The sequence below is a fragment of the Panthera tigris genome, chromosome A2 (assembly GCF_018350195.1).
Source record: "Panthera tigris isolate Pti1 chromosome A2, P.tigris_Pti1_mat1.1, whole genome shotgun sequence".
NCBI classification, from domain to species: Eukaryota; Metazoa; Chordata; class Mammalia; order Carnivora; family Felidae; genus Panthera; species Panthera tigris.
Window position 1 is genome coordinate 138488530 of NC_056661.1, and position 26212 is coordinate 138514741.

General features: G+C 38.3%; 1 protein-coding gene across 8 annotated transcripts in view; it reads right to left on the minus strand.

The window, feature by feature from the left end:
* CADPS2 (calcium dependent secretion activator 2) overlaps window positions 1-26212 on the minus strand; it is a 539410-nt gene that overhangs the window by 50444 nt on the left and 462754 nt on the right. For all 8 annotated transcript variants that reach the window (XM_042970898.1, XM_042970882.1, XM_042970892.1 and 5 more), the window contains 5 exons: window positions 15374-15515; window positions 10281-10436; window positions 8710-8857; window positions 7990-8004; window positions 905-979 (listed from right to left, as the gene is read on the minus strand). In XM_042970898.1, coding sequence (XP_042826832.1) covers window positions 905-979; window positions 7990-8004; window positions 8710-8857; window positions 10281-10436; window positions 15374-15515 — 536 coding nt within the window. The remainder of the gene's footprint in view (window positions 1-904; window positions 980-7989; window positions 8005-8709; window positions 8858-10280; window positions 10437-15373; window positions 15516-26212) is intronic.

The following is a 26212-nucleotide window of genomic DNA, read 5'->3' on the forward strand; positions in this document are numbered from 1 at the left end:
TTCATTTTTTTAAGTTATTAATGAGGTTTAACAAATTTAATGCTTATTGGGCATCACTCTATTTTCTAAGTAGCATGTTCTTGGTTTATTAAGTTAGGGGTGTTTTTTCCTTTGCTCTTTGTACATTCTTCCAATTGTTCTATGAAGTCTGATTTGAGGTGCTTTGATAGGGCCTTGCAAGAGCAAGGGCTACATCTGCTCATGTGAATGTGCCCCTGGACCATGTCCATTCTGGCTCCTTACCCTCTTGAGTTCCATTTTCTGTGTCTTCCCCTGGCAGACCCAGATCTCAAGTGTCACTCGTGGAAGTCTGTTACACCTCAGTGGGGTTTTAATTCATCTAATCATTTGATGGAATACTCATTTATGCTTCATCTCCACTTACACAATTAAAGGCCAGAGCCTTTGTCAAAGGTGTTTGGAGCCTCACACTGGAAATCGTGGGAGCCTTCCCAGGAGTGGAGAACATCAGAGTCCAGGCAGCCAGCTTTCTCTGTCTGCCTGGGACCAGTCTAGAGCCTCAGCACTGTCGTCACAACAAACAGGCTACATTCAAGGACTGGTGACGACTCAAATTAGCCAAACAGATAAGATAGATCGTAAGAGAACATGAATGTGAAATAATAGGTCTTACTGGAAGACACGGTTATTTTTTAAAGGGCAACAATTGCAAGAAAAGCCAAAAGGAATTGTAAACAAACAAACAAAAACATCAAAAGTTGTTGACAAAGAGTGTTCAAATTTGGTTCAGAACTCTTCTTAAAATCTGATCGGTTCTTGCATCTATTTTTAGAACTACTATTTCTCACTTAGGTATTTGAAACACAAGACAGACATTTCTACAACCTCTCAGCAAAATATATCTTTGACTTTGATTTAAAAAGGTGAGTAAATAATACATTACCTTTGAAACTAGCAGTGAAATGATTTCTTTTACACTGTTGTCAATCAACTCATCTATCTTCGAATGGTATTGTTGCTGGATGTTAAAAGACAAAGATGCGTTAGTTGATGTGGACATGAAACTTTTGTCATTAAGTCAGAAATGCTTTAAAGCTACTGGTTAGGACATATCGGATTTACTTAAAATGATCATTTTGAACACGAGAAGAACAAAACCTTGAAAATGATCCACCCAATCAACACTTTTTACACTGTGGTTTGAAAATTTTCCCATGTGCACTGTTGAGTTAAGCAGCTAATGGGGTTATTATATAGATGAATTGAGTTCTTATTCTTATTCAGGCAGAGGAATGTGAAGGGTACTTTTTGTCTTCTTCTCTATAATGAAGGTGGCCGTGTATTTTTCTAAAGGGTTGGCTTAGCTGAAGAAGCAAAAAGACTAGAAAAAGATTTAATTAATACAGCATTTCGTGTCTGACAACTCTCATTCATAAGTTATTTTAAATGTGCTCTAGAAATAAAATGAGCTCCCAATTGTTCCCCCTCAAAGGACCGTTTTTGTCAGTGCAGGGAGTAGCAGTTTATACAATTCTTACAATATGCTCAAGCAAGGGCAAAATTAAAATTTCATCAACAAAGGTGAATAGATGGTAACAAATTAATAGGCCATAAAAGGTATAATGGAACAGCACTCACTCCCCATAGTTTTATCGCTGTTTCCTCATAGAAAGACGCCTTTAAGTAAATATAAAAAAGATGTATTTAAAATAAACCTGAAAGCCTCTTTTTTTTTCTTTTTCTTTTTTTTTTTTTTTGCTTTCTTTAGAGAATACTAGAGAGTTGCATTCTTAAATTAGCAGGAGCTTCGGCTTCTGCAGTGTGTGAAGGCACATTCATTTAAACACTAATTCTTCCTTTAGAAGCATTTATCTGACAGCCGATTGTCCCCAATAGCCACTTCACAGAAAATGTGACTTGTAAAGACTAACCCTATCTTGATGGTTCAAGGCTTCTTGGAACAGCTAACATAATGCATAGAGTAAAAGTACTCAGGTCAGTATAAACATTAGACCAACTTAACAGCTGCTGGTTGAATGGTTTCCTAAGATGTAAGTTTTTGAAAGCTATTTTTTTCTTCCGAAAACATGTCTCAAAGTTTCCACACACAACAAAACATCAACTTAGTTCTGCTTTGGAATACATAGGAATGATTCTCCCCCAGTGGCTCTGCCAGTTACAAGTGGTTATCTACCAGCATAAATAATAAACGAAGCATAATTTTGGAGCCCGTGAATTTTCTTTTCTGCATGTGTAAGTGGGTGTGTTGACAACTGGTCTAAAATTAACCACACACATATGAATATGGAGCTTTCCAGACATGTATTTCACCTAATGCAGGGAAGTATTATGTGTCTGTCTGACTGAAAGCCGTACAGATTCCCCAACTTGTGCTCCCCAGAGACGACTGGAACACAAACACAGAGGGTAGATTTCTATTATAGTAGTGTTGATTCTTTTACTTTTAGAACATCTTGAAGAGAAGGAAAAGGAAAGGGGAGAAAATAAAGAAAAACAAAGTAGAAGAGAAAGAGCTTCAAGAATCTGGCTGGTAGTTGAGATGGCTGGGAAGCCCCCTACAGACACAGGTACAAAAAGGGTCCCCCAGCTCCGCATGAAGCTGGACAGCTGACCTGGTGTGAGGAGCTTATGCAAATGAGCCCTGCCCTGGCTCTCCCTCCCTGCTACTCTCTTTTCATATCCTTCTGTCTCCAAATTTGTATCTGTGCAGCAGGAGGAAGTGAAATACCAGACTGAGGTTCCTCTTTGGGGTAGAGTCCGAAAGGGATACGGGAGATGGGCTTTAAGCTTCTCACCTCCCTCTTCCCTGGAAAGTGCTACAGAACATGTAGGGATCAAGGTGCCCAGACCTCTGAGCAGTTCCAAATTGTCAAATATATACTTGATATGTTTATGTTTGTTACACATTTCATTATTCATTTATTTATTTATTTTTAAATTTTTAAAAAATTATTTTTATTTATTTTTGAGACAGAGAGAGACAGAGCATGAGCACGGGAGGGGCAGAGAGAGAGGGAGACACAGAATCTGAAGCAGGATCCAGGCTCCCAGCTGTCAGCACAGAGCCTGACACGGGGGTCGAACTCACAGACTGTGAGATCATGACCTGAGCTGAAGTCGGACGCCCCCACATTTCACTTTTTAAAAATGATTTTATTTTTAAGTGATCTCTATACCCAACCGGGGACTCGAACTTACAACACCCAGACTAAGAGCTGCATGTTCTACCAACTGGACCAGCCAGGTGCCTCTGTCATATATTTCACCCAAACAATTTTTTAGGGGCACCTGGGTGGTTCAGTTGGTTAAGCATTCGACTTCAACTCAGGTCATGATCTCAGAGTCCATGGGTTGGGCTGCATGCTGACAGCTCAGAGCCTGGAGCCTGCTTTAGATTCTGTCTCCCTCTCTGTCTGCCCTTCTCCGACTCATGATCTGTCTCCCTCTGTCTCTGAAAAATGAATAAACCTTAAAAAATTTTTTAAAAAGTTTAAATGTTTCTTTTGAGAGAGAGAGAGAGAAAGTATGAGCAGAGGAGGGGCAGAGAGAGAGGGGGAGAGAGAGAATCCCAAGCAGGCTTTGTGCTGGGCCCAGAGCGCAGAGCCCAATGCAGAGCTCTATCCTACCAGTGGGAGATCGCGACGAGCTGAAATCAAGAGTTGGATGCTTAAGAGACTGAGCCACTCAGGAGCCCCATATATTACATTTTTTTTTTAACTCAAAAGTAATCAGATGCCATCAGAAGGCTATTGGATATAAAACTGTAGAGTTTCTACATGTTAAACTTTTAGACTGGATCGATTTGGGCACATCTTAAAATCAAGAGATGAGCCACTAAGGAGGTTCCTTACACCCTTTTTATCAAAAGGCAGGGAAAGCCATGGACCCTAGGAGCCATCAAATTCTCCTATTAAACACACCTTTAAATTGCTATTTTCTTTGACATCTTATCTAGCCAAGAGCAGTGAGAGAAGGAGGGAGTGAGGGAGGAGGAGAAGGCGAAAGAGAAACAAAAAATTAAAAAGGAAGAAAAGTATATTAAATGTACTACCCAAGGGGCAAACCCAAATAGCATAAGGTCTGTTAGGTCTTTATAACATGAGATTTTGCTATTGTAAACTTATCTGATTAGCTTGAACTTTCACTAATATTAAAACTTCCAGAATCTGCTCTAGTTGCGCAATTGGTAGAGGTGGTCTGCATGAACTAGGCAGGTAGCCTCAGAATTCACATTTTATATATATGTTCTGCAAAGAGAATAACCCACGTATGCCACATAGAGATAGAAGGTTAGCTGGAAAGAGTTATTCATCAGGGACTCCAGACAGCTTCCAGAGACAAACACAAACATACCAAGAGATCACAGATAAGAACAGAATTTATTTGCATAGACATTTACATTACCTAACCTAAAACTGGTAGATAGTTCATTTACATTAACCGACTGAATTAAAAAAAAAACATTGTTTTAAGTTTATTTGAGAGAGAGAGAAAGAAAGAGAGAGAGAGATGTGATACGCACATGCAAGTGGGGAAGGGCTGTAGAGAGAGGGAGAGAGAGAATCCCAGTGCAGAGCTCTTACACGGGGCTCAATCCCAAGAAGTGTGAGATCATGGCCTGAGCTGGAATCAAGAGTCAAGTGCTTAACCCACTGGGCCACCCAGGCACCCCAACAGACCGAATTTTTGATAAAAATCTGCAAATTTTTGGTCTGCAACAATAAAAACCTATAAAATTTCTATCAGAATATTTCAAGTTGGATCACTAGTCCTAACATACCGGGGTTCTGGCAAATTACAGCTCACTTCTTAGAATAATTCTCCCTACATCTGCCCTGAAAAATGAAGTGTATGTGCCCTGCTTCTCCAGCAGATGACTCTGACTTTAGATTAAAATTAACCTTTACAGAATTCTTACTTCATGGAGCCCAGGGAATTCAGAGATCAGGCAAGGGTCTGAAATCCTGGTCTCCCTACACTTAGGTAAATATCATCATTTCACCTGACTGTTGTTAAGGTAAGCACACAAGAAATGAAGACTAATCAAATGCCAGTACGATCAGCATTCTTAAAAGATTTTGTCCTTCTCTTGGGAAGAATTTGAAAGGTATTGGATTGTTCGTTCTGGAAATGGAAACATTTTACTGTAGCTGAGAACAAATCCTGCACAAGTAGCCTCCATTAATGTGCTTTCATCCTCAATGGATGGGCCATCCGACACAGCGGCACTGAGGACTAAGACCCAGGCAGTTTATGGAGAGTGAAGATTTCTAAACACTGGTGGTTTTGTGATCTCAACATCTGTCCCTCAGGAACTGGCCTCAGACTGCTGACTCATTATGCATAGCTGTCACATGAGTGGATCATTCGCTCACTAATGACTCCATTAAACACCATTCTGGGCTGCGGTTGAGCACGTTTGCATCATCATGTGCCACGTGAGAAAACAGAATCATCACTTAGGAGCACAGAAGGCACTGCCTTGTGGGAAAGGAGCTGAGAAGGTCTTATCTCAGCAGCGGCATATAACAAATTTACTGGGGACTTTGGCGAGGCAATTCCCTAAAAGTTAGAAAAATCTTTCTACTAGGTTTACCTATGTGTAAGTATATATTTCACAAGGTTCCAGATTGTGCAATAATTGAGTTTTTAATTTGTTGCTTACTACAGAATGGGGTCCACTGGTTCACCTATGCAGGTAATGTATTTGCTAATTTGCAACAATTCCAAAACTTATCTCAAGCACAGAGAGGGAAAAGCCTGTGCAGTTATGTGGGTCTGTTTACTGGTGATTAAAAGCAAAGTATAAAATCCTTCTTCTGCACTGAAATTCTTGTTTACCACTTTTCATAGTTGCTAATGGGTTTTACACCTGCACATTTTGAACTATATTAATTGTGTGAAAGTTGTGGGGAACTAATTGTCTCTGGTGAGAAGGTACAGGTGCAAATATAATGAACAGTAGCAGATTACTCTTCAAAACCATCTACTTGTTAACATAAGACATCATTTGACAATGCAACAATGTTTTGTCATCTGCCTATGTGCCTGTTTTTCCTTTTTTAGTACTGGAATAAGTTGTTTCTTACAGGGGAGGATTTTTAAAGTAGTGACAACATACCAGTCTGCTCATTCAACAAATATTACTAAGTGCCTATTATGTGTCAGGTACTGCTGTGTATGTTAAAATAAAAACAAATGGGTAAATCCAATATTAATGGGAAGAGGCAAGATGATTCTATGAACCTGATAAGAAATGGATGGGCTTATGAAGACTTAAGACCGTATACCATCAAAGGCTTACATCTGAGTACTGAAAAATGTGAAAAGGTAGAGATGAGCTGTTGATATCCAAGCCAGCTGCTTCCTCATTCAGATAATTAGAAATAATAAATTATTATAATATATTATATAATAATATTAATACAGCTGTAAGGTTGTATGCTATGGTATTAGAAATGTATTGGGCGCCTGGGTGGCGCAGTCGGTTAAGCGACCGACTTCAGCCAGGTCACGATCTCGCGGTCCGTGAGTTCGAGCCCCGCGTCAGGCTCTGGGCTGATGGCTCGGAGCCTGGAGCCTGTTTCCGATTCTGTGTCTCCCTCTCTCTCTGCCCCTCCCCCGTTCATGCTCTGTCTCTCTCTGTCCCAAAAATAAATAAAAAACGTTGAAAAAAAATTAAAAAAAAAAAAAAAAGAAATGTATTTTTTCCTCTTGAATTACTCAAAGAATGAAATATGTGTGCATGCACATAAAGTATGGCCAAATAGTTAATGTCTATGTCTGGGATAAATAAGTATGAAATTCACCAATAGTGGGCCTTCTTATCCTTTTTCAGAGCTACGTAAGCCCTTCTGCTTGGATGAGAATCGTTAACCTAGTAGACTCACCCTGAGCTAGACTCCCAGGTGGCAACTTTAAGACTTGTAAGATTTAACATACCCAGAGAGCACAAAAACACTGACTTATCAAAACATATATATATATATACATATATATATATGTATATATATATATATATTTTACATATTTTTATTTTGTTTTATTTTTTAATGTTTTATTTATTTTTGACACAGAGACAGAGCATGAGCAGGGGAGGGGCAGAGAGAGAGGGAGACATAGAATCACAAGCAGGCTCCAGGCTCTGAGTTGTCAGCACAGAGCCTGACGCGGGGCTCGAACTCACAGACTGCGAGATCATGACCTGAGCCAAAGTCGGACGCTCAACTGACTGAGCCACCCAGGCACCCCTATTTTACATGTATTTATGTAATATCTAGTCAATTATACAGGCATATAAGTTTTCAAATCATGTCCCTCTGAGGTTCTGGGTGGTAACTCAAGAACCTTGTGTAGCGGGGAGGAGCTGAAAGGCTCCTGACCCAGGTCTGCCTCTTACCTGCCTCTGATGATGGTTACTTCCCAGGCTATGAGTGGGAGGAAAGACTGTATCACTGGTGGGCATGTACCTTATTGAAATCCACAATTGGCTTCTTCTGCACGAAGTGACCTTAGGAATGGCCTCCTGGTCTTCGAGTTTAGAGGTATCCTGACATGTACTTTATGTCATCCAAAGCCCCAAACTCCACATTTTTCTAGGATTAGTGGAAGTACATACTACAGATATATGCACCTTGAAAATAGTTATAATCACTCTGCTTCTGAATCTGTTTAGAATTTTGTTTAAAGGAGGGTGAATTCATTTCATTTTAAATAATTTTATCCTTAAAAATCTAAAAGCAGTTTGTGTTTCTGCAGCCTAACAGGGAGGAAACATTCCCCTTGACATTATTTAAGGTATAAGTATGTGTACTTTAACGTGTTTCTGGGTATTGCTAAGTTATGGTGAGTCATTAGTGTTATACATGTATATAAAAACCATAAACAAGAAAATGGAATTAGTTACATTATTTTAACTTGAAAAGATGAAAACTGAAAAATGTACATTTACAAAAACAATAATTCAAATGAAAGTGTGCTTTAACAACAACAAAAAATCAGACTTACCCATTGACTACCAAACTGGATCATGCCATGGAGAAAAAAAAAAAAAAGATGATGAAGGCGAACATAGGGGAAGAGTAAAAAAATGATGAAAAGTAATTACAATGAGAAAAGAGGCAACAAAATGTCAACTTAAACAGATAATCTAAGAAAAATAGATCCATTTTCATCCAATCGCCACTCTCAACACAAAGGTAAATAAACTGTTTCTGAACATAGAACCAAACAAAACATGAATTGAAGTGAAACAATGGGATATTTATTAAAACGAAAAAAAAGCCTAATTTTTAAAGTATGTTTCTACCAGATCTTTAAAAAAATGGAAACTTTTGTATAAATAAAATATTTCATATGCTATCTCTGTGCCTTGTCTTTTGAATGCAAACTCAGGATACTCTAGATTTGTATAAACAAAGCAGGTAGCTTTCTAGCTTTCTTATTTGCTTGTGAAAAGTAAGGTTTATGTAAAAACACAACACCTAAGCTGTTAAAAGGTGTATCTGAAATTCAATGGCCACTTGTAAAATCTTAGGCAGTCTTCATATAAAAAAGAAGAAACTGACATGAACAAAGGATAAAGGGCCTTCCATTATTATAGTAAAGAAAAGATCAAACACTTCTGTTGGAGACCTTGGTCTTTTAGTCTAATCAAACCAGAGACTTCTGGAAACAGCATCCAGTATCCCATGCTGCATATCCATATGTGACACTCAGTTCGCTTACCTCTTGTCCTCCATCCAGGGCACAAAGTTTGGCGCTTTGCTTTTTGGCATCGACTAGTACATTGAACATTGTACACACAGAAGCTGGAATGCGCAAGTCAGTTGTTTTGCTTGCCTTTTGCAGCTTGAGTTCAAATGCAGTTCTTGTTCTAGTTATTAAAACATGAATTCATAGTAAGTAATCCTGAACTATGTGTCACCTGTTCAGTAAAAGTGAAATCAACACTACAAGATGCTAATTTAAAACATGCAAATACAGAGTGTTGCATTGCTTGGGAGCTAGGGGATGGGAAGCTCTTCTTTCTCAGGTGTCTCACAGGAGAGATCACAGAGATATTTTATATTACACAGAGCTTTTGCAGTCATGCAGACAGTATCTCTACCCAAATGAAGCTATTTGTTACATCTAGCGTATAACTCTTAATGGAAAGACGTCTTAGTTTTACTTAACTGCCTGGATTAATTTCCAAGTAAAAAACCACTTACTTCTCTGCATTAAAGCAGAACAAATCCTCTGCATCAGAGTTTACCAAATAAAGAAATGTACAAGTCTGGAAAACTCTAAAACATCATAATGAATGTCATCACTTAGGTTTTCTTTCAAATACCCATAATTGTAGATAGCTGCTTGAAAGAAACTGTGGAACAGGCAATTTGGAATTTTATTTTTCCTAAAGTATCCAGAGAACCTCCATAACGTTGAGACATCAGAATCACATATGACAAACATGATTTTTTAAACATTAAATAATCTAATTCATGGCCTTGCCTTAGGAAGCCATTAAACCTTATTCTAAAGGCAGGATTGATCTTCCTTTGAAGAATTCAGGATTATTCAATCGCTCCAACCAGTGTTTCTTCCAATATGCTGCCCACATTGCCCTTATATGTGTCATGAATAAGGGCAATGGGAAAGACAAGGCTTGGCTAATGAGAGGTATGATGCTGATTTTGTAGGAAATGTAAAAAAAAAAAAAAAAAAAAAAAAAAAAAAAAAAAAAAAAAAAAAAAAGAAAAAAAAAGAAAAAAAGAAAAAAAGGAAGCACATTTGGAAGAATCCAAAGCCTCATAGTTTATTTCTGGTTAAATTCTGGAGAATGTAAATGGATACTTGGAACTCATTTGATACTGACAGAGACACGAGAAGACGGAAGAATCAATGGCACTGAGCATAATTGGAGTTTGCCAGGCCATTTCACGGCGTACAGACACAGTGCATCATGCATAAAGTAGTTAACAGACCTTTTCCGTATGTCTCCGGAAGTACTGCCTTGGGAATTTAAAGCACAGTATTCCCAGAGAGACAACAATAAGCACAACAGAAATGATTAATATAGTACGGATGCCACTGATGAGGGCAATGGTTAGGAGGCCTAAAAAAATGTCTCAGGTCAAGCCTGTCAGTTACAGGAGTCCCCAGAATTTAGGTCTGAGAACCTCATGTCCATTAAATTTTGTAATAGCAGTACATAACGAAACCTTCCCTTGTGACAATTATATAACAGGTGCTTGGTGAAAAGTGCCACTTTGGCTGCTGGCATACTAAGCAGCGACTTGAAAACACAGGTCTACCTTTTGACACAGGCCTCTATCATATCACTGGCCATTAGTTTAAGTCTTTGCTCTAAGTGGTGGGCAAATTCTTGTTCTGGCCAGTGGAGATCAAAGACAAACATTTGCAGTGCATCAAGTTTCCAAAAAAGGTCTTCTGATGTTGCTGAGCCATTGCTAGAAGAAAAAGGAAACACGAAGAGCATCATTAATGGCCATGGTTAGCTATGAGGATCAACAATACATTGTGATTTCCTTTCTGTATCAATAGCCATTAGTTAAAAAAAAAATAGCAGGTAAATTCCTTAATCATTGGTATTTTCTTTATTCAACCTTCTAAATCTCTTCCTTTTCACTTCTTAATAAGGTAAGGCAAAACACCCAAAACAAAATAGAAATGAATCTAGTAGTAAAGTTTCATAGAAAGGGGTAGAATGGATAAGGGTACTTCACTAAGGAAAAGAAATCAGATTGAACAGGGAAGAACATTTCAAATGCTTTTTACCAATCTTTAAGATAAAGATAAAATTCATAAATGCTTCCTCCTAGAAATTCCGAAAAGTATGTTTTACATAAGAGAACCCATATGACAGCAACTGGAATCTTTACTCTTCTGCTCATGCCTATGTATGTGTCTTTGCCATCATAATGGCTTCTGTGTGTCTACAGACACATATGTAGTATACAAGATCCTTAAATTTCTCAATTATGGGTAAAGGTGAAACAGGTACTGCCGGTGGAATAACAGGCTGGGAAGGGAGGCAAATATTATGCCCATTTTGAAATGCCTTTTGACTTTTCTAGCTCATAATTCAACCTAACAGTACGAGGTATCTATACAGTCTAACAGAGAAATGACATTCAGGGTGTTCTGTAGTGGGAAACAATTCACGTATTTCAGATCATTCCATCCATCTAACTGTGGAGCATAGATCTGCTCTGTGGTCACTGCTGTGGCAAAGTTACTTAGAGGACTGAAGCTTCACCCCGTGTAGGAAAGTAATTCGTATCAAAGTACATATAACATTTGGGCAAAGGGTAATAGTACTCCTTTCCATTATGCAAGTATATAGCCTAATAAGGAAACAGATGCTTTGAGAGTAAAATGGTCCTATGTTAAAACACACTGAAACTTAAGAATTAAAGGAGAGAAAAGCCCCTGTGTGATTCATTTCTCCTCAGCTTTCCCATAAATGTTTCACATATACTAACCTAAAAGTTCTGTTTTGGGTGTGCAAAAGAAAATCAGAGAAATAAAATAATTTTTCACAAAAGCACAGCAGAAAACTTTTATAAAAGTAAAATTCTTTTATATATTTTTAAACGTTTATTTATTTTTGAGAGAGAGACAGAGTGTGAGAGGGGGAAGGGCAGAGAGAGAGAGGGACACAGAATCCGAACCAGGCTCCAGGCTCTGAGCGGTCAGCCCAGAACCTGATGTGGGGCTTAGACTCGTGAACTGTGAGATCACGACCTGAGCCAAAGTTGGACACTTAATGGACGGAGCCATGCAGGTGCCCCTATAAAAATAAAATTCTTTTAAATACCCATTTTGTTTGGATAAATATATCTTAATTAGTTGGCTTAAAAAAATCACCTCCTTCTCTGGCTGATTAAATGCTCATTTGCCTCCACCACCTGCACCTCAGCAGCTTTCCTGCATTATCAGCCTACTTTGTGTTTCTTCTCCCAGTCTGCCTGTAATTCCTCATGGTCTCCTTGCCTAGCCAACATGTGCCCAGAGTTAATTCTCAAAGGGAGAATCGCAGCAAAGCCCTGATGCCACCTCTTTACTCAATATCTCTTCACACCTTAAATATCAGTGCCCCCAAACTACCATCAATCAAAAGAACCAGACAAACCATGTTGATGTTGATGTGAAAAATGCGAGAAAAAACACCATACTTATTTCTCCCTTTTGCCATATATAGAATAAAAATAAGAGGAAAAAATGACCAGGCAAAATCCTCCTATATATCCATAGTATACAATGCGGTAAATTAGAGGACCTAGATTTTAAAAGTAATTGAATACAATTGGTTAAAGAAGCAAACCTACTACTTATCATTATTTACTTTGGAGAAATATAAGTAGCTATTTGCAACATGAATGTATTCTTCACAGCATAACAAAACAACAAAAACCACCATCAAGACAAACTCTGAAATAGTGAAGGTGGAATTCTATTGAAAATGGACTTTCTCATAACATATAACAAATCTTTACAGAGAGTATGGATATATGTACTGTTCTTTGATGCTATGGTAAGACTCTAGAATACTAAGTGTGCTTAATTGGAAATGTAATTATGGTAACAAGTGTTTGTTATACTTAGATAAAAAAATGTAAATAGGTTTTCTCTTGAGCTGGAATATATACCTTGCAATTTACTCAGAACTTTTTCATTTTAAAATTATTTCTAATCAGTGACCTATTCTGAAAGTATTATTAACAGATCAAAGAATTCAAATGTGAATAATGGATTCTGAGATAATTTCCTAAAACCACCAGTAGGGAACTTATCTTACTGCATCTACTTTTAGAGCTGAAAAAAACCCAGAAGGAAGATGGGGAGGAGAACCTTGTAAGGTGATACACACATTAATAGATAAGGATGTACCTTTAAAGCCATAGTTGTGTTGTACTTTTAATTCCTTATATATATGAAATGGAATGATTCGGGCGGTATTTAATGCTTTATAACAAAAGTTAAAAAAAACTGGCACCTGGCCTGGCTCAGTCAGTGGAGCATGCAACTCTTAATCTTGGGGTCGTGGGTTCAAGTCTGACATTGGGAATAGAGATTACTTAAAAAAATAAAAATAAAATCTTTAACAACTCCCTCCTCCCCTCCCCCTGCAAATAAAAAAAAAAAAAAAAAACAACTAGTTGTGATTACATCATAACATTAATAAGTAATTCGGAGCACCCTGCTGAAGAGCCTAATGTTGATAATCCTAGCAGGAAAAGATAATAGTGACTAACTTGTATACCATATTTTTTTATTTATCCAGAATGATGAAAATATGAGCACTTTATTTACAAAGCCACAGTCTGTCCTGACTCGTGTCCTGAGGGTCATTTTAAAAAGGGGCTTCCAATAATGAGATTCAGGTTTCAGACATACCTCAAAGCTAATAAAATAATAATGACAAAAAAATCTAAATTTCTCAAGGTAATGCCCACAATGGTGTTCTTGGTGAAAATCAAGGGGGGGAAACAGATGAGGGATGAGGAAGAAGAGGAGTGAAATTATGAAACAGTATTAAGAAGCACAAAAACACATCAACTTAGATTCATTATACTTCCTAGATAATTGCCAAGCACACACACACACCACTCTATACACCGTAAGTGCTCAAAGCATTTGCCTGATAAAGATTCACATGTAACCCAATATCCTAATAATTAGCACGGGCACAGTGACGATGTTTAACTTAGAGAAGTATTGCTAAGCTGTCTTGCAAGTTATTCTTTTCTTTCTTGGTCTTTCTTTTCTTGAACGTATGCAGCCTTGACCGGGAGCAGGTTTAACAGTGGTGGGAGGACTGGCACACAGGATGCTGGACAAGTTCTTAGCTAGTATATTCTCTGGAAGCCTGATACATAAATGAGAGGAGTGAGAGCTTGGTTGTCAGGCAGACCTCAATTCGAAGCTCACCTCTGTCACTCACTGTGAGACCCCGGGCAGGTTCTGTTTCTTACCTTCTTTAGGACTTGGTTTCCTTAACTGTAAAACGGGGACCATGACATTTACCTCACAGGGTTGTTATAAGGCTTAAGTGAGATAAAGGATTTGGCATTGTAACTGGGACATAATAAATGCTCAATAAATGGTAGCTATTTTTCTTCCTCTAGTATTATTCTTTCTAGCTGACTTCATGGGAGATCTTGGGCAAAACATGGACTATTATTGAGTTCATCTGTTGCCTATGAGGCTCATATTTTTGAAAACTATACAATCATGAATAATGATGACCGATGACAGTAATAATGACAATAAAATCATAATATAGAATAGGAGTAGTTATTATGATTGACAGCCTAGGGTGTGCCGGGAACTTTTCATAGTTTTCTCCCCCCTTTTCTTCTCACAAAAATGTCTTTAAATTATGTATCATAACCATTTCAGAGTTGAGGAAACTGAGGGTAGGAGAGAACTTAATGAATAACAAGCAAGGGTCTAAATTCAGTGCTGCTCAATTTCAAAGCCTGTGTCCTTTTCGTTTTAATGACCCTTAGTTACCAAATCTGCAATAGGTAGGCTTATCACAAGGTGGAGTTAATAAATACAGTTTTTAAAGATACACAGATTACTTAAAAATAACGGGTCACATCAACTGATATGTGAACGGACAAAAGAAGAATTTGCTCGTGTTAGGAAATAAAGGACAATCACTTCTCTGCAACCTACAATATTATTTCTTTAAAAGTGAGACTAAGAAAAAAGGATTATATTCTTGAAACTGTTCTTACAATGGTTTTCTACATGTGCAAGAGAACCTATGTGGGAAGTAACAAAGCTGGAGCCAACTAAGGTTCCTAGACATACTGGTACCACATTGATTGCCTGGACTCTATGATTTAGGCTGGAGTCTACAACCTGGGTCGCAAAATGACCTCGGACCAACAGATTACATACAGGCTACACCAATCCAGTGAGTGTTAAAAAAACAAAACAAAACTGCATCATTTATCATCGCTATGCTAAGCTTAGCTTAATAGCTTAAAAACTCAAACAAAACCAAAACATAGTGTCCCTCAACCAACGATGATAAATGCCATGCAATCTAAACACATGTGCACAGAACACAGCCCAGGCCATGCACTAGCTCACACACCACCAGGAAATAAGTGAGGAATACACACGTGGACTCATATAAAGAAGCCATCCACGAAGGAGTAGAAAAGCTAGGAATCTGTGGAAGATTAAGAGGCAGACTTGGAACTTTTGGAAGAGCTACATTGGGAAGACTGTTGGCGATATTCCTGTAAAGAAACAAACAACGTGGGAAGGGACCACCATAAGAAAGAACTACAGACGGCCACGTGTAAAGTCATAAGGTCAGGATTGAAGAGACAGATGTTCCACGGACACCAGGCAAGATACCCACTTGACAGGCTGCCACGTCTCTTGCTCGAAGCCTCTGTGAATTGACTGGGCAATGGAGGACTCCATGAGATCCACGTAGCGAACAACCAAGGGCACAAAGATCTCTTGCAAGTGTTTGTGAAATTTTCCATTACGTAAAAGTGCTGAAACAGTCAAGCAGAAATATGTTTGTCAGAGGGATCACATCAGGCATTTGGGAAACAGGGGTGAAAAAAACGTTTCCTGAAAGAGTCTGACACAGAAGAACTGACATAGATGATAATGGGTCTTGCTCCTCATATTGAATATATCATGAAAGCTAATCAAGAAGTATAATCAACCTCCTAAGCATGGCTGTCAAAACTGCAAATAGATTAGATTTCTATAAAATGTTCCTGGCAGGTGGTATGTTTTTGCTTTCTAAGAGGTTTAACACATGGGGCATAGGACTACTTGCTAGAGATTCAAGGGAGCTGTTGGATACACTGAAGGTCTTGACACATGTAAATATAGTGATAAAGAGCATTACAATCCCTGTGCTATACTGTGTATCACAAAGAGCTAAACCCATTTAATTCTAAGAGCTAAGCTTGATTACTTGTAAGAGATACACTTATTTAATTCACCAAGAGGGTGACTGTGGCCTTGGGAATGTCTAATCTGATTCGTGAACTTTTCAGTTATTTGTGGATTTTCTTGTTACCCAATTTTCCACATGAGTCTGTGAAAACAGCATATCCCCTGCATTTTCCAGGTGTCCATTTGTCTTTAATGAATTCTACTGTGGAACACCCTACTTACAGCAGTTGTAGAGGTCTTAGAATTTGTGCTACTGGGACAGGACTGTTTAGTAAGTAGGTAGTAGGTAAGGTGCACCTCCCTATACCAGAAGGTGGATGCTTTCTATGCACAGGACATAATTTCATTAGAAGACGTTCAGTGCTATCTATACACTCTTTGTGTCCCACCCATCCACTCCCCTGACGAATTCATAGGTTGAAATCCTAACTTCCAATGTAATCGTATTAGGAGGTAGAGCCTTGAAGGGATGATTCGGTCATGAGGGCAGAGTCCTCATGAACAGGGTTAGTACCCTCATAAAAGAGATCCCAGAGAAATCCTTCGACCCTTTTGCCATTGAGGACACAGCTCAAAGATGGCCATCTAGGAAGCAAGTTCTCACTGGACACTGAATCTGTGGGCACTCTGATCTTGGACTTCCCAGCCCCCAAAACTGTGAGAAATATATTTCTGTTGTTTATAAGCCACCCAATCTCTGGTACTCTGTTGTAACAGCCTGAATGGACTAAGACAGCCAGTATGTGTCTAAGTTGCACCATGAAAGAAAAGAGAATCTATAGGAAAATACTAAGTAATGTTACATAATATTCAATAAATAATTTGAAATTTTTTAGATGATGGTACATGTTTGTTTCTCAAGTGAACATATCTTAAACCCAGCTGTGATGTTTTTTTGACTCTCAAAGTGAAAACATATTCATTTCAAAATATACATCATGGTTGGCAAAGGTATTTCTGAAGAGATAGTCTTTTAATTGAGCCTAAATGACAGGGTGGCATTCACAGAAGATTTGGAGGGAAGATCTCCAGGTAGAGAGAAGAGCTGGTATGAAAGTTCTAGGCAGGGTATAAGCAGATGCACTTCTAGAAGGACGAGAAAGCCAGTGTGGCAGGAGTAGGGTGAGAGACAGGGAAAGAATAGTGCAAGGTGATGTCTAGGTGGTAGGACATGGGTCCACAGGGAAGCATCATTATTTTTATTATTATTAAGCAGAGGAGTGACACAACAGAATGTGTCCGGCAGCTGTGTGGAAGATGGAGTGGATGACCAAGGAGCGGGTGGGGAGCAAAGAAGGTACCCAGTGCTCAGTGCTTCACTGCAATAGACCAGGTAAAGGGTGATGGTGATGATGAATGGGGACTGGGATTAGAGCAGCAGAGGTGAAAGATGGGGGAAAGTTCTTCAGGACTCCCATTCACTTCTATGGATCTGAATAGCTGTGTGTGCCTGTGTACAAAATCTAATAATTAGGAACTTTAATAGTAATGTCATAGAAAATACTCCACTAAATATGCCAATTTCCCACATAAATCTTCCTCAGGGCAAAAATACCCCAAAAGCTAAATAGTGCTTTAAAACTTGGGCAAAGTATGTGATGCTTACCATAGTGGCATGAATACTGCTTTAACGGATTCGGAAATTTGTCAGAGGCTGGAAAACTACAGACATGTGAAAGTGGGGTTGGAAAAAATTCTAAATGCAGAGGAAAATACAACCCTGTTTTTTTTTTTTTCCTATTTCTAGTTAATTTGGTTTAGTATTTTTTGTGGTTAAGTAGGTTTTTTTTTCTGGGTTATCTATATGCGAAAAGATTTCCTATTAAAGTGGGAATGATAATCATATTTAAAGATAAATGTCTTATTTAGGAGACTAATGTTATCTTAATGATGTTTTCATTAGCACGCTGAAAAGAGCTTTATTTATTCCTAGAGATTCAATCAAAGAACTCAAGGTACTATAGATCATGTAATTCAGTTCCTTTTGCCAAATGTCACCTAAATAAGGATGTTGAACATTAAGGATGAAATATTCTGACTCAGGCCACCTAAGTCACAGTGGTAAGCAAATTAAAAAATACACCCCTATCTGAATTTATTGGATCTCCACTTAACAACTCTCCTCCTTCTTCCTCGTCCTTGCCAGAATTTTTGGAGTGTCAAGCACAGTGCTAAGTCTTTTATACGCATTCTCTCATTTAATCATTACAAAAACTCGATGATAGAAGCACTATTATTTTTTTTTAGTCTTATCAATAAGGAAACTGAGGCACAGAGGATTTAGGGGGCATGTGGCAAAGTCATCTAGTCATTAAACAATAGAACAAGAGCCCTTAACCTCCATAGAGTATAATACTGCCACCTCTCAATTTACATAACCATAAACTATTATCTGTGTATGCATCCATTCCTACATTCATCCAACCTACCAGCAGCCTATCAGCATCTTTTAAGACCTAGAAAAGTAGAGGTTATTTTAGGTAGAAAAATCTTGCAAATGACAAACACATTACTCCACATCTTAGATGAATTATGTTTTTAGAATTAGAATTTGGAAAAACTCAGTTACATTATGAATAAGTCAAGAGATTGAGCAAAACTATTACACTCAATGAAGTGAAAAATGAATGAACACTGAAAATATTCAATGTGCTTATAATACGCATCGAAAGCTGGACAATTTCACATTGCTATGTAGCTAGACTATAGCCTGACCTTTAATTTATGTGGGCTATTAATAAAAAAATGCAGGGACACCTGGGTGGCTCAGTCGGTTAAGTGTCTGACTTCGGCTCAGGTCTTGATCTCACAGTTGATGGGTTCCAGCCCTGTGGTGACCGCTCAGAGCCTGGAGCCTGCTTCAGATTCTGTGTCTCCCTCTCTCTCTCTCTCTGCCCTCTCCTCCGCTTGCACTCTTGTCTCTCAAAAATAAATAAAAATGTAAAAAAAAAAAAATGCAAAGAGCCACAGGCTCTACATCTCAGGTGCTGTTAAGCACTATCGTTATTTTTAACTCGTCTAAGACCAAAACACACACGCACCTATGAAATCATTACATCTACAAATGAGAGTAACTCTACCTCATCAATCCAAACGCTACTTTATTATACATTTGGAGATTAGGTATGTTCGTTATTAAGTCATGCTTAGTTTGTTAAAATGAAGCACATAGGAGAATCAATACTCAATGTTGTTATTAAATATTATAATGATTCTAAGATTAAGTACCAGTTGACTCAAATGTATTTCTAGCAAGAGCTCTCTTTTTTAATACACTTGCTAAGCCCTGAATTCACCAACTTGTTAAATAAGCCTGTTTCTCTCGTGTTCCCACCATGGGAGTGAAAGCAGAGACTGTCCACCAGATCACTGTATCTGAAGCTGGTGACTGTACTACCTGCTTGGCTTTTACTTTTTACATACAAAGAGTAATCAAGACCTACGTACTTTGCATCCTTAATATCCATCTCAACACATCCCTCCCTCTCTTTATCGTCACTGCTGTTGCCCTACTTCCTCCAGCCTTCTTATCTCCTGCCTTGCCTACTGCAATAATCTCTTTCCCGGCCTTCAGGATCCATATTTTCTCTTTGTCAATCAAATCTCAAGCAGAGGGGCTTGCAAATATATAAAACTAGTAATGTCCTTCCTAAAGACTGTAAACCTTTAGTGGATCATCAACAACAAACTCTAAAAGTCTTTGCATGACATGAAGGCCATCCGCGCCATACCTTAAAACGACTTCTCTGGCTCATCTCTGTTGCCTGACCCTCTTATTTGCTGTGGTCCAGCCATAATGATTTGCACGGTCAGTTCAAGTCTATAATTAACTCCTCCAAACCTTTCTGGAAATGCTTTGCTCTGCTGTCCCCTTGCCCAGTTACTGGTTCCCCCCGTTTACTCACTACTTTGTACAGACCTCCACGGTGGTCCATATCATACTTCTGTACCTACTGCCATTTCTAATCTCCCCACAAGGGTGCAAGGTCCTTGAGGCAGGGACCATGTCTGTATTCTTAGTATCCAGCAAAGTGCATGACTCCAAGCAACTGTTCAAATGTTCGTTGAGTGAATAATTACTTGGATACAACATTAAGATGACTACATTATTATTCAGGGAACTGTCTAAGAACTTACTGAAGCCTATATATCTCTTCAAATTTTATATAGAATATATGGTATTAAATACTATTGGTATGAATATCCTATTTTTTTAATGTTTATTTATTTTTGAGAGAGTGTGAAAGCACAGGGGAGGTGCAAAGAGAGAGAGAGGGAAAGAGAGGCTCCAAAGCTGGCTCTGTGCTGCCAGCACAGAGCCCGATGTGGGGCTCAAACTCACAAACCGTGAGATCATGACCTGAGCTGAAATCAGAAGCTAAACCTGAGCTACTCACGTGTCCTTGAATATCTTATTTAAAATAGGGTAGTCCAGATGTCTAAGACCAGACTACTAAAAATTCTACTGGATATGAATGTGGCTATTTTCTGTCTCTTATCTTAATGAATGTGGTAAGAGGAGTATTTTTTGTGTTCAGTCATGACTCTTGATAGCAAACTAACACATCCTGAAGATTAGGAGAAAAGGGAGGTTTTCTCTATTTCCTAAGACCTGTCACAAATGCTTACTTCTGGCCAAAAGTCTGCTCATGTTGCCTCAGGGTGTTCCTTTTTATTTTTTAAAAATCAAATTATAGACCCATTTTCCAAAGTTTTAGAAAACTGGCAATTGCCAGTATTATTTCTTTGGTAATTAGACTTAGGAAAGGTGGGGGGAGGGGCGGCGTGTGGTGGAGAAGGGAGGGATGGAGAGAAGGAGGAAGAGAGAGAAGAAAAGAAATACAGAAAAAATGCAGAAGGAGCAAGAAAGAAAAGCGAAAGCTTCGGGTCAAAAGGCAAGACCAGAGGAACACACAGGACACTGTACTTGTGTATGTAAATGCATGCTCTTTTTCTCAGTTGCCCGTATGCCAGTTTGCATTCCACTCCTATCAGACACCATCGAACGCCCTCTTACTATGGAGCCCCAGGCATCAGCATGAGTGCTTCTATCTTCTCCATACGGTTTAGTAAGGGTAGGCTGCGATTTGGGGTTGCCACCTGTCCAGATCAAGCCTCTGCAGGGCACCCCTTCTAACAGCTTATTCCAAGAGGCAACTCCTCAATGTGGCCCCCTCCAAGAATGCTTCTGACAGTATATCCGAGGTGTGGAAGCAGAAAGGACTGCTTGGAAGGAGTCTAAAATAGTGGTTACGAGAATGTAAGTGGAGGACCCAGCATCTACTTTGTTAGATAATCATTTTCCCCTCAAAGATTCCATGTTTCCAAATACCACCTTGTCAGAAAATAATGAAGCATCAATGACATCTAGCTGAACAGTACAATTAGAAATGGCAAAAAGGAAGCAAACGGCTTAAATAAAAGGTAAACTAGGGATGCGGATGTGCCCAATTATTTTGAGCATCCCAATAATTAAGAAATTAATGTTGATTATTTACATACCAAAAAGAGTCTTACATTTACAAAAGTACTTGTCATAGGCTTTTAATAGTAAGATTTCATCTAAGAATATAAACTATGATCCAATTAATAACAATTACTGAGATAGTAATCACTGGACAAGTGAAGAATAAGCAGATAAAAGAGTTCCTGTATTCTTTTTAGGGTAAAAATATGCTGGTGACTCCTGAGCCCATTTAATCCAATTTTATACTGTACCACCCCCTTCCAATTAGTCAGCATTAATGGATTACTAGGGTGAATGACTTCTCCTAAAATTCTAAATAGCCATTTGAGAAGGAAACTAGTAATTCATGACCAGCAAAATAAACAGCACTGACCACAATAAAAACAAGACTTTGCCATAAAACAACAATTATTCAAGGGACTACAAACTATGGATCCTGCACAGTGAAAACCCAGGAGACTAAGACATAAAATTAGTTGACAAATGTATACAATGAGGATCACTGAAATCTGAACAAGGGCTTCAGGAGAAAAGTCAGGAAGATTGCAGCCTAGAACAGAATGATGTACAAGGAAGAAAATACACACAGCAAAACAAACAAACAAAAAATCCCGAGATCTAGGAATAGCACCAGCCAAGAATCTGGCACATTAAATAGGCACTACATAAATGTGTGTTTACTGAATAAATACCAATAAATATCCACTGCCTAAAGGAAACTCTGAGAGTGTCCCTTCGAAGTTTAAGTAGAATAGGAAACTCACTGGGTGTTATTTTCCTTTTAATTAAAAGCTTAATAAGTAAATCTATATAGTTTGGTAATATTTAATTTGTACAATTACTAGCATAACAACCTCCTAAAACCACATCCAATTCTTCCTTTCCCCTTGGTGCACTTGTTAAAAATTATCTATCTACCTACCTACCTATGTATCTGCCTAACCTACCTACGGAGCAATAGCACTGATGTTATGTTTCCTATATTTTGGACAGCAACCCCAAATCCAACAAATCCAAGTTTAAAACTATAATTAAAGATGCCATAGTACAGTACACATAATTGAGTTCTATTTCTACAATCTATATTGCATTATAGTCAGTAAGGCATATATGTCCATATGCTCTACTAGATGATAAGCTTTTCAAGGGCCAGGACTGTTTTTTCATCCAGGTTTCTGCAAAGTGACTGGGACTTGTAAATTTTAGGCATTCAGTACATGTTTGTTGCAGCATTAATTCAGGAAAAAACCCGATATAAACATTAACCAAGGCTTAGGGTAAACATAGACAACGAAGTCTCATGGTCCTGCTCTTCTCATGCTGTCTTTTACGAGATTAATAAAAAATCCAAATGGAGAAGTCTGTAATTTTATTCCAGTTACATACAGCTTTCTGACTGGGATTATGTTCCTCAATGCCTGCCCTAGGTGATGAAAACAATTGAGTTTGGCTGTAACGTGATCAACAACCCTCAAGTGTAGGCTTCTTGATGCTCATGGCCGTAGGGGTTACAGAGCTTTCTGCAAATCTACTGTGAGGGACACGTAGGCATTTTAGAGCAGGTTATTTTTTTTTCAGGCATTAAGTTCTATGAAAATATAAAAATCAGACTGAAAATTTTAGATGTCTACATGTGGTAAAGAATCTAGAGCAACACTGGAACTCAACTACAAAAAAAAAGGCTAGTGACTGCTTGCTTTTACATTTATTTTACTCTACACACTGACAGAACACATTCTGACATGTAATTTTGCATTCAGTCAACTCTGGAAACTGGAGTTAAATACATTTTTGCATTTTTGTGGTCATCTCATCATTTGTAAAAGTGCCTATCTATAAAACTAGGCTGGCACACAGCCCTGTTGTCATCTAGAAGTCATATCCTTTCTGCATTGTGCCTCGTAGATGTATGTACAGATGTATCTATAAACACCAATTCGTGAATTTCAGATGCACGGCTCATTTAAGCGCTTGAGACAGGATAACATGCAGGTGTCAGCCCTCCATATTTCAAAGCTTGAAGATTAACCTAATATACAATATGGTGACCTAACCATTCTTCATTTGAAAGAAATCTGAAAAATAATCTCTGATACAGCCTAAGTGTGAGAATAACCCAGCGGGATTTCCACTTCTTCATTTCTTAATGAGTTTTTTGATAATGAGAGGTGACTTTGCCAGTCACTCTGGGCTCTATTATGGCTAATTTGACTCCACTTCACTCTCCTTGTTAATTATTAACACTAGCCTTTTTATCCTCATGAGACCACATTCCAATTTTTCCTTTTTCGATTTTTATGAGCCCATCTTTATGAAGGTGAAAGTCTTGGAGAATAGGTTTTCACTTAGTGCAGAGCCCGAACATTTATTATTCGTTTAGGCAGAGACGCTGTGACATTGATTATATAAGCACGGGTGTTCTTCAGGATGGCTTTAATGTGCTAGCAATGTGAAAAGGCTGTTAATTAAAGAAGCAGCACCGTGGTATTTTTCACTTGGGAATCAGTTCCCAAAAGAATGGTCATTTGCCACTTGCTAACATATCCACAGATTAAGAGGTGACTAGCTCTAAGGGTTTGCCTTTCAGTAGTGCTGAAAGAAATGATTTGTGCCATTTGCAGATGGCTTTCATTTGTCAGAAGCGGTCACTTGCCATATCTATTATCGACAGGACAATTGTGGCAGACAGCACGCAAGGGTAGAATCTATTTGTACTAGCGTTAGAGTCGCACAGTATCATTTAACTATCATGCTAATTGCTTCATTATGAAAACATTTATTTTCCCTCAACTTTAATACATCTCTTTCTCAAAATTGTTTCCTTAGATACCATTTAAAGTAATTACCCATCTAATTATCTCTTTAGTTGGGGCAGGGGGAGTGGATCAGGGTGGATGGAGGTAGGATGGATGGACGAGCAGGGAGCTCAGTCTTTTCTGGACAGAAATAAAGGAGCCGGAGTTTGTTTTCATCATCAGTCCTGCTCTGGGAATCAGTGGGTGAGTCTGTGAGGGGCGGGAGATTGGGGACAGTTGCTAAAATTATGGTGCAGCTGATACTCTTCCCTGGAGGAAAACTACATTTCATCTCCAAGGGTTCTTAAGGCTAAGGCTTTCCCCAATCATGCCCAACTCTACAGAAAGACGCATGACCCCGACAGAATTTTTCTCCTCCTTACAACAGAAACTGAATCTGCTGTCTTGAATCTTTCCCCCAACTAATTAGTTCAGTCCCTGGCATTCTCATTGTGGACGTTTCATATCATACGTGATAGGACAACATACACCATTTATCTGACTCTGTACCCTTTAACCAACTCTCTTCCTCTGCCCCCACAACTCAAGGGCTTTATGAAAATTTTCTGAGGTGAAAACAAAACTTCATGGAATCTCCTGTCTTCCTTTAAAAAATTATATTATTTTGTAAATGCCCCAGAATCTGCTTTTGTTCGCACAGGCCAAGACGGAACTGGAGACCAAGGGGGCGGGCTCCTGCTCACCTCTGTCTGTGACTCCCATCGGCCAGCTCCTGCCTGGCCACATCACCTCTTAGGGATTTACTTTCCTAGGCTGGAAAATGGAGAGCTTTGTCTAAAATCCTGTCCCCTTTCCAAAAGATAAACACCTATTTTTAAAATATCCAAGCATTAAGAAAGAGGGCAAACAACCAGTGGGGACATATTGAATTATTCATTAAAAAAACGCAAAACAACCCGGCTACCAAGTTTTCAAGGCACAAATAAATGAAGTAAAATTTTTAACCCGTACCTCCACTACTTTGAGGTGTGTCAGTAATTTTTATTTTGGGAATGCCAACATAAGCATGCAACATTATTATAAGTCACAACCATTTAAAATCTATAGTATATAATTAGTTGTGTACCACATGTGGGCTAACAGTAAGCACCGTTATTTAGCAAATTCTCTCCTGTTCCAAGACTGGACATTTCAGAGTGATCTGTTTCCTTTACTCCTGGTTAAAGTTGTAATTAATTATAATTTGGACTCTAATGTTAATTGGGTTGATGTGGAAAAAACTGTTATGCCATAGTACTGATGTATAAGGCTCTTTGTTTCTAGGGGGGATTAAAAGGATTGAAGTTTTATGTTTTCCTAAAGCTTTCCAAAAGGCCAATACAGGGGCAGCGGTAGGTTGATATTTTAACATTTGAATTGAATTCACTAAATCGCCATCGGAATATTTCAGGAATTTAATAAAACAAACACATAATTATTAACAATATTCTTCATTACTATCAAGAGTGAATTAATAGCAAAAAGAAAGTACACTTTACCAACTATCAAGATACTCAGTGGTCTTGGCTTTGGATAGTAACTTCTGAGTTTGAGAGGAAAGTGACTGCATTGTATTTCAATTCCCCAGACTCTACTGTGCTCCCAATACCAAAAGGAAATTATGGCACTGGGGAACTTTTCTATTTACCTCACTACATGGAGGAGCTGTTTTTCTCTGAAATAATTGATGTTTTCTCAAATCTGTTAATCACTGCAAAATCAAAGCCAAGATCTAGACTTACCTCAAAACTGATAGTGCTCAAAAGAGATCAGTAATAAATGCTTCTATGTTTTAGTTGAATAATTTACAACACAACATAAAACTATACTTTATGCATTTAATAGTAGCCAATGTTATAGAAATGATTTAAAACGGGAAATTTTTAATTTAAAATTCAATTATTTTGAATTAAATATATGCAGGTCTGGCTAAAAATTAACTTTCTGCTATTCTCACTTTAGTGTTCCTTTTTATTTCTCTAGTTCTACAGAAAGTGGTTTATTGCTTTTAGAACAAAAT